The following is a 9,860-nucleotide window of genomic DNA, read 5'->3' on the forward strand; positions in this document are numbered from 1 at the left end:
ACGTTGGGTCTCTCTCTGGCAGTGGTAAAGGCCCAGGACAGGTAGGTCTGGGTGGGAATGGGGACTAGAAATGGTACCAACCATGAACTTGGGATGGGTTCTGAGGAGAGTGTACCTGTTCTGCAAAACTGCTTATGGTCTCAGTTATGCAAACATACCAAGAGCACCAAGTGCAGTAGGTAGGTGAGGTTGGAAAGCGTGCTCGTGAATCTTTAATCACTTGAAAGGGATGTTTAGACTTTTTTTTAGATATTTAGAAATTAGGCCTTTTAGTCAGTTCAAACTTTCTGATTTTCCTCAAATTTCTGAAGTGAATATTTTTTTATATATTTTTTGATTTGTTATTTTCCCATGGAGCATTAATATCAAATATTTATAATAATTTAATGGATTTAAGAATGGCCTCAATGGTCATGATTAAGAATGATTGGGTGTGAGATTTGAATAGACATTTCTTGGATGAGGATTGGGACACAATTCTTAATTTGATCAATGAGTCTTCATTTTGTGCACAACATTGTTTATTGGAATTTAAGGTGGTGCACTGATAGCTCAGTGGCTAGAGCACTGGCCTTGTAAACCAGGGGTTGCGAGGTTTTTCTTTGTGGGGGGATAATTTCTGCAAGGGGTGTTGGACAAAGTGGCAACTCACTGTCTTCCTCATGGTAGACAAAGTTAAAGTATTTCATGTATGTTACATTCTAAAAAAATGTATTATGTGACAATAATGGAAATGTCCAAAGTTAAATTATCTCAATTTTTATCCTGATATGGATCCATTATGTGATAAATGTAAAAAAAAATTAATGCTTCATTGATTCGTTTTGGGAGAGTCCGAACTTAAAACATTTTTGGAACGATATTTTCCAAACTTTATCAATGATTCTTAATTCTAAATTAGAACCATGCCCTTTTATTTTCTCTTGGATACATCCTTGTCCTCAACCCAGAAGAAAACCCTAGCTTTTACTTCATTGATAGCTGGACAAGCAGTTTCGATAAAGTGGAAAGATAATATTACACCCACTCACATTCAATAGTCACATATCATGTCTTATTAAGTTTGGAAAAAAAATTAGATATAATGTTAAAGATGCAAAGTGTGAATTTAATTAAATGTGGGGCCCATTCATGGATTATTATCATAATCTGAGGATTTAAGTGGTGTGGATGCTCCAGGGATTCCCTGCCTGTGTCCGGGGGGGGGGGGGGGGGGGGGGGGTGGCCGTTATCTGATTTATATTTACAATATACAGATAATCTTATTTAGAGGGAGGGGGTAGATTAGTAGGGAGAATTTTTTTTCCTTTTTATTATTAACTACAGATCACTGATCATATCAAGAATAACATGATCACATCAAAAAAGTATAAAATATCTTATGCGTATTATTTTGTATTCAATATTATATTTGGACATAATACAAGTTATGATTTAATTGTTTATTATAGAATTTGAAATCCTGAACAAACTGAGTTACATAATAATTATGATTAAGCTTCTAAATTACGATTGATATGTATAAGATATGATTTGATTTAGGTTACCATTAGTATTCCTTGCGTAAAGGGTTTTTGTTAAAAATATTTGAAAAAAGGCTGTTTAGGTCTGAGTGGTGGCGAGGGAGAAGATGCAATCCTGCGGGTGGGAGGGATGAGTGGATCAAGGGAGTCAGAGAGGAAGCTATCTCTGTGGAAGGTGGAATGTGGGGGAGATGTGGCTGTTGGTGGGGATTCACATGGTACCTTGTCTGTCTGTTATAGCCATCATTTAGGGAGGTGGAAACCAGCATTTCCTCTGGCCAAGTCTCTCTCCTAATGCAAGGACTGGACATTCTGATGATCCATGCAAAGTTGGACTTAAAAGCCTTAATTTAAAAGCCAATGCTTATCTTTGAAACACTCAAACTCCGTGATAAAGTGATTGCAAAGACCTTCAAACATTGGCACAAATACTTTTAAAAACAAGTGTTTAAACACATCAAATTTTCCACCAGCTATTTCATAATTCACAGTGAATCTGTTCATAATGCAGCTGAATTATATACTTTTTAAAAGCACAAATAATTATGAAAACCTTTAAACCTTTGTGATTCTTGATTATTACAGTTCACACATCACAACAGGCAGACACATATAACAATCAGTGATGCAAGGTTTGTCTCATTTAACATTTTAAACTTCATCTCAGGGAAATGTGTTTGAAATAAACAGATGCTCAATTAGAACCGAAATCCTCAACTGCCTCATCAAACAAATTTTCAAAACTTTGCACAAGGACCTATTTTGACTTCAACTAATCTGGACATTGAAAGCTAGTGAAATGCTCGATGCCCATGGCAACAGGGCAGACCTCTCATCACTGAAATCTTTCCAAACATTCACAGGTGCTGGTTTCAGAGATATTAGCTTTCCAGACCCCAAAAAAACCGTGCTTCCATTTAGTGAACCACATCAGTGCCATGTAGTGTTTATTCTAGCCTAGTTAACTCCAACCCCCAGCCCAAACACTTGGCTGTATTGAACTAAAACTGGGGGAAATCAATGAAGATTGCTAAGAACTACTCCACAATCACCATCAGTACAGGAGCACCACAGGGCTGCGTTCTTAGCCCCCCTGCTCTATTCACTTTACACCTACAACCAAGTAGCTCATATGACAATAACAGCATCTACAAATTTACCAACAATACCACGGTAGTGGGTTGTATAAAGGAAGGGGATGAGTTAGCACACAAGAGGAAGATTGAAGACTTGGCTGAATGGTGCACCAATAACAACCTTGGGCTCAATGTCATCAAAACTAAGGAGCTGATTGTTGACTTCAGGAAAAGAAAGCCAGAGGTATAGAATCCAGTGATCATTGGGGGATCAGAGGGTGAGCACATTTAGTTTCTAGGAAGTCACAATCTTGGAGGACCTTTCCTGGACCCAACACACTAATGGTATGGTGAAGAAAGCACGTCAGCACCTCTACTTCCTCAGGAGTTTGTGAAGGTTTGGTATGACATCAGAAAGCATGGCAAATTTTGACAGATGTGTGGTGGAAAGTGTGCTGACCGGCTGCATCATGGTCTGGTAAGGGAATACCAATGCCCTTGAGTGTAAAGCCCTACAAAAGGTAGTGGACACAGCCCAGGACATCACAGGCAAAACCCTCCCCAGTATTAAGTACATCTACAGGGAATGCTGCCGTCAGAGGGCAGCAGCCATCATCAAAGAACCACACCACCCAGCGCGCACACACTGTTCTCGCTGCTGCCATCAGGTTTGGTATAGGAATGAAAAGACTCAGAGCAGCAGGTTCAGGAACAGTTGTTACCCCTCCACCATCAGACTCCTCAACAACAAACTCAATCAGGGACTAATTTAAAGTCTACTTGTGCACTTTATTGATTTTCTTTGCTCTCCCTATATTGCAGTTTGTTGACATTCGTTATGTTTACAGTTCCTTTGATTGTTTACATGTTCATGCTGTGTGCAGTTTTTTTTTTGCACTACCAATTCGAGGTAATTCTGCTGCACCCGCAGTAAAAAAGGAAGCTCAGTGTTTTATGTGAGGTCATGCATGTACTCTTGACAATAAATCTGAAATCTCGGAAAGGGAAACAGGATATGAAACAAGCAGCTGAGTTCCACCTCTAGGAACCCATTAATTACATAGTGAGAGTTGGCCTGATGCTAACTATGGCACCTGAATGGATTTCCACCTTCAGTTAGCATGGACGTGGAGGGCCAAAGGGCCTGTCTATTCTGTACTCTGTGACTGAGGGTAAAAGCAATCAACAGGGACAGCCTGTGGAGGAAGCTCCAAGTGCACACCATGTTAGAGAGTTGTGTGCTTGAGGTGCAGCTGCACACTGCAGGGTGGGGGAAGGGGAAGAAAAGGTGGTATTTCATTGAACAGAAGACACTGCCACCCTAAACCGCCACTAACTCCAATCTGCGATACAAAAGGCAGCCTCATAGGACCATCAGCTTCCAACTCTATAACCAGGACAAATGCACTGGTCAAAACATGTTGGTGCTCTCTCCTGGCCAGCTCAGAACCAAAGTGTATACAGTGAGGCTAACGTTTACATGTATAAGTCACAGGATCATGGAATGCAGGAACATGCTAGGAAGAAATTATTTTTATAATCAGGAATGCAAACAGCAGTGTCCAGATTCTAAATATGCCACACATAATTGACATACTGAGGCAATCCAGCTTTCTTCCAAACTGATCTATTGCATTCCGTGTACAACCTGTAGCTCCTGCCTAACACCTGTGGGTCTAAACCTGAACTTCCTGCAGCCAAACATTTTAACTCCCTTCACCTTTCCCACAAGGACATGTCTGTCCTCTGGCATCTATTGTTGGGGGAGGCTAAACATAAAGTTCCTCCAGTGCATCCTTCAACGCAACAGCATGAACACCGAATTTTCCAATGTTAGGTAACTCCCACCAGGTACCACTTTTACATCTCTTTGCAACCTGCTCTTATCACTTTTCTCTCTAGCACCCCCCTCCCCAGTTTCTCTACCCTTCCCACCTGTCCATTACCCAATCACCTTGGCTCCTTCCCCAGCTTTCCTCCCCCTCTGATATAATTGATAGCTCTACTTTTTACTTTAGTCTCAATAAAGTGTCCCAACCTGAAACAGCAACCAACCATCGCGCTCCACGGATGCTGCCTTACATGCTGAGTCCCCCTTGCTTCTCGCTGTTTGTTCAAGGTTCCAGCATCTGCAATTCTTGTGTTTCTCTCCCACTTTTAATACATCTTGTGTGAAACGGGCTCCATTCCAATAAACATAAAGCATGTTAGACCACCCTAACTCTCTGGTAAACATCACCACACTTTCCAATAATTACTCCACACAGAACGTCCATCATTCACAACACTTCAACAAACATCTGAATTCAAGTTCATCAAAATTTGAACACCTCATGAATGCCTGTCATTATTAGCCCTTTCTTGTTGTTCAGCCGTGGGTTGGGTCGTAACATTATCTTCACTCTCATCCACAAAACGGAGAAAGTCTTTGCAGCAATCAGCTTTGACATTAGACCACACACAAGCACACAATGACGAGGTGACCAAATTCTTGGCTAGAGATAGGTTTGAAGCAGCACACTGGGAGAGGAGGAAGACAGGTGCAGAAGAGTTCGGGGTGGGGGATAACTGCACCACTACACAGAACACGAGGCCAGAATCAGAGATTACGACTTTATTCCCTGGAGCCATAGAATGAGGGGAGATTTCACAGAGGTAAACACAATTACGAGTAAATGCAAACATGTTATTTTTCCACTGGTTAGGTGAGACAAGAATTAGAGGACATGATTGGAAGATGATGTTTAGTGAGAACATTTGGGGGAATTTCTTCATGCAGAGAATGGTGAGAGCGTGGAAGGAGCTGCCATCTGAACTGGTGAATGTGGGCTTTATTTTGACATTTAAGTTTTAAAGTTAGACATAAAGCACTGTAACAGCCCTACGAATCCGTGCCGCCCATTTTGCACCCAATTAGCCTATACCTTGATAAGTTTTCGAGGGGTGGGAAGAAACCAGAACCCCCGGAAAAAACCCCTGCAGACAAATGGAGAACATACAAACTCCATACAGACAGCACAGGTTTGGAACCCAGGTCCAGTCCTGATTGCTGGCAATGTTTTCATGTTCGCACTGTGTAGAGTTTATTTTTGCACTACCAGTGGTAATTCTGCCATGCCGGGAGGAAAACAAAATCTTAGGTTGGATGTGAATGTCATTTATGTATTCTGACAAATCTGAAATCTGTAAAGGTGGTGTGCTAACTACTATGTCAACTGTGCCACCCATTAAAAAAAAAAATTGGATATGGATGCATGGATGGGAGGGGTATGGAAGGCTTTAGTGTGGGTGCAGGTTAGAGGGACTAAAGAGAATAATAGTTCAGCAAAAGGGCTGAAGGACCTGTTACTGTGCTTTAGTGTTCAATGGTTCTAAATGACCATTAAAGGGTCTGACTCACCACAGAACACCTCACCATTGGGAGGAAGCTCAGCTCATCCTGGCTCGCTGAGAAGAATGGGAAAGGTAAACATCTCACAAAAAAATCCTTATTATATATCAGGAATTTTTATGGTTTTAGATTAACTTTAAAATAGTGAACTAAGGTTCAATACTCTTAAAAATATAGAACATTTGGTCTGAAGGACACTTATGCAAATCCAAGTTGCTCCAACACTGCAGAATCCCAACTTGGTGTCTGTCTGATGGCTTGAGGGTCCCATGCTCCTGCTCTTCCTCTGGAAGCATCAGCTCTTTTGTCCCTTCAGACTGGAAGGGCAGGGAGGAGATGTAGGCTGTGCTTCCTGCACTCCGGTGCTGGGCTTTGAAGGCACCCTGTCAACTCACAATGCCAGGGTCAGCATTCAGTCAGATTGCACAGGCTACAGCTGAGTGGCACAGATTATCAGGGAGTCTTTGAACACCTACAATGCTTGTGGCAGCTCCCACACGCTGAACAAATGCCCAGCACAACTCCAGCAGCTTGTGTGTTGCTGCCTCCCACCCCCTCAGTGTCTGTGATATCCTCGATGGAAAAGAGGACTCCTCAGCAACCTCCTCACACCTTCCCCTGCAGCCCCAAAATCCATTGTCTCTATCCTGTCTGGTGATAACAGAACCCCTCCTAGCACAGGGCTGAAGTTTGACAGGTCTGGGTGGGAAGACAGGTGACCCTGGCAGTCACCCTCGATGGTAACTCATCCAGCCCTGTCCCACATGTAGTCCAAACAATAAGAATCCTGCTGTTCCAGAGTGCAACCAAACACCAGGCTCTATCTAACTAAGCCATAACAAAGTGACTGATCAAAGGGTCACAATCCCCTGGACCCTCAATGTAAACATGTTAAAGGGAGAAGCAATGGAAGTTGCACAAGAAAATCTGCAATTGCTGGGGTTGGGTGCAATACACAAAGTGCTGGAGAACTAAGCAGATCATGCAACATCCACAGGAAGTAAAAGTCTGAGACAGACATTGCATGACCCACTGAGTTTCTCCAGCACCTTTGTGTGTTGCAAAGGTTTACAGCAGCATAAGGTCCTATCCTGCAGCACCCACTAGGAACCCTCCTATAACACCTTATTCTGAGACCACACACACCCCACAATCCTTACTGGCCCTTCTCAGGAAACCAAGGCCTCTGGGAAACCAAGAATAGGAAAATGTGGAGTGATTGATAGGGGCTTCTAGTCAACCCGGTACCTCATTACATTTTACATTGCCCTTAACTGCAACCAACGTGTCAGAGCAGATTCTCACACCTATGAGCCACACTGGGGAAGAGGGAAAGATGCAGGCTTCTTTTCATGAAATCTGTGGTTCAAAGGATGAAGATCTGAGTTAATGAATTGAACCTATGCTTTCCCCAAGCAGACACAATTCTACACTCTAAAGCTATTTGGAACGGTCTTCCCCAATTAACATACATCAAATGTCCACTTTAGATTGAAGGAGGGTGACACCTGTGCTGTTAGATATGAAGGGTTGAGGTGGAAAGGGATGCTCATGTATTCCTGTAGAATTTTCTGAGGAGATGACTTTGAGACCACCTTAGCCAGATGCAGCCTCCAAATAGTGGATGCACAGTTCGAGGTCAGGCGTGAATGCAGTATCATAGGCATGTGTCTAGGTGTCTTCAAGCTCGATCTGCTGCTCCTGGACACACAGTTCTCTGTAAAGTACCAGAAAATTCAAATACAGAACATTCCCAGCTATGGAGTCAGGTCACAGACAGGCCATGATCTCACTGAAGGTGGGATGGCCCAAAGGAGCTGAGGCTTACCATGTTCCTACGTGCCAAAACAAAAAGCTCATCAGATTAAAGTGACACAGAGAAAGGGAACACAAATGGACAATGTGTAACCACCAGAGTAGAGTCTGTTGACAAGAGACATCCAACGAGAGATGATGGCCTAGTGGCATTTGACCAGAAACATAACCCCACTGACGTGTGGCTCCAGATGTTGTACGTCCCAAATCAGTGTCCCACTGACACATGGCTCCAGTTGTTGTACATCCCAAATCACTATCCCACTGACACGTGACTCCAGATGTTGTATGTCCCAAATCATTGTCCCACTGACACATGACTCCAGATGTTGTATGTCCCGGGCTACTGTCCCACTGATGTGTGGCTCCAAATGTGGTTGATTTTGAGATGTTATCCAGCTGTTATGTGGCTCCAGATATTGTAAGTCCCGTGACTTTGCCCCACAGACACATGGCTCCAGATGTTGCAGGTCTGGAGTTATTGCCCCACAGACATATAGCTCCAGAAGGTGCTGGTCCTGAGACGTTGTCCCACTGTTTTGCAGCCCCCAACGTGGCAAGATCTGAGACATTGATCGTCTGGGGAGCGAGCAGTGCTGTGGGGGGCCCCGAGATGTCATACTGCTGCTGTGAGTCTTAAGAAATGCTTGCGCTGAGGGGCTCCCCAGCGCTATGTGGGGTAAGTTATGGGCTTGATCTTTACCACAGGAGACAGGTTGACCCGAAGGATTCTCTGGGCCTTCCTCCTCACTTCCTCATCCGAGGACGGTTCGTCCACTTTGATCACTTTGGACCTTAGCAGCTGCAGTCTGTTAGCTGGCCTGTCTCCCTCTGCTGGGCTGCCCTTCCGAGAACGGGTCTCCTGGCTTCCCCTTTTAGTGACAGCCTTCCTGTCTGGGTAGCGGTGTCTGCGGGAGTCTCGAGAAGGAATAGCGCGCAGCCGGACACCCGAGGCTGGCGGTCTCAGCCAGCCCCGGCGCTGTGCTGGCTTCGGGTTGGCCTGCGCTTTAAGACTGCGGGGGCTGGTCCTGGGCTCGGCGGCGGCGGCGACAGGGGGCACCTGGCAGGTGCTGGACGTGTATCCGTAAACGTCCTGGCTGCGCAACACGGTGGGCAGGCAGCCCTCGTCCCGCAGGCCCTGCACCAGGCTCAGCAGCTGCCTCGGCGAGTCCCGGCACTCGGGGACCAGCACAGCTAGTGCGTCCTGTAGCGCCCGAGGGCCCACCACCGACACCCGAGACCAGGCCTGCACCGCTGGGCCTTCAGGGGCCTCTGCCATTGGACAAGGCCCGGGGCCTGTGGGTGGCAAATCAAGCTGCGGCGTGGACCTGAGACTAACGTCTGAGGGTGGATCTGGAGTCTCGGACTGTGGCTCTGTGGGCCTGCAGCCTGGAACTGAGGCCTGCGGATAAAATTGGAGCCTGAGGCCGAGGGTTCAGGATTGAATCCGGCCAAGCTACGGGGACCAGGCCTCAGCCAAGCCCGAGCTCCGGTGCTTCTCCTTGCTGATTGTCAGCCCCCAAAGACAGAGCCGGGCATCGCTCCAACCCGCCGTCTATGCACCTCTTCCCTCTTCCACGGAACGTTCAACAACTTGAGCCCGAGGCTTCAGGCCTTCGGGGTCGCTCCGACCGAAAGATATTTGGAGGTTCCGCCCCTCGAAGACACCTGACCTCATGCCAGACTATGACGTAACGGGGGCGGGGTTTAATCTGGGGTCAGGTGATCACTGTGATGCGGAACATCAGTCAGCATGAAGTGCCGGCACCTTTGGGGTTGAGGTATACGTTGAGGGACGGGCGTTACTGGGGGGGGGGGACTGAGGGACGGGCGTTACTGGGGGGGGGGGACTGAGGGACGGGCGTTACTGGGGGGGGGGACTGAGGGACGGGCGTTACTGGGGGGGGGGGACTGAGGGACGGGCGTTACTGGGGGGGGGGGACTGAGGGACGGGCGTTACTGGGGGGGGGGACTGAGGGACGGGCGTTACTGGGGGGGGGGTGACTGTGGGACGGGCGGTACGGGGAAGGGGAGGGGAAGGGGGAGGGGAAGGGG

The 9,860-nt window shown here is 46.2% G+C and overlaps 1 protein-coding gene across 1 annotated transcript; it reads right to left on the minus strand.

The window, feature by feature from the left end:
• Positions 1-1,938: 1,938 nt before the first annotated feature.
• LOC138763390 (coiled-coil domain-containing protein 71-like) lies at positions 1,939-9,535 on the minus strand. Its single transcript, XM_069937478.1, has one exon. It carries the CDS (start codon positions 9,082-9,084, stop codon positions 8,476-8,478), a length of 609 nt encoding a protein of 202 aa, XP_069793579.1. The 5' UTR covers positions 9,085-9,535; the 3' UTR covers positions 1,939-8,475.
• Between the last annotated feature and the right edge of the window lie 325 nt (positions 9,536-9,860).

The sequence above is a fragment of the Narcine bancroftii genome, chromosome 5, assembly GCF_036971445.1.
Source record: "Narcine bancroftii isolate sNarBan1 chromosome 5, sNarBan1.hap1, whole genome shotgun sequence".
NCBI lineage: Eukaryota > Metazoa > Chordata > Chondrichthyes > Torpediniformes > Narcinidae > Narcine > Narcine bancroftii.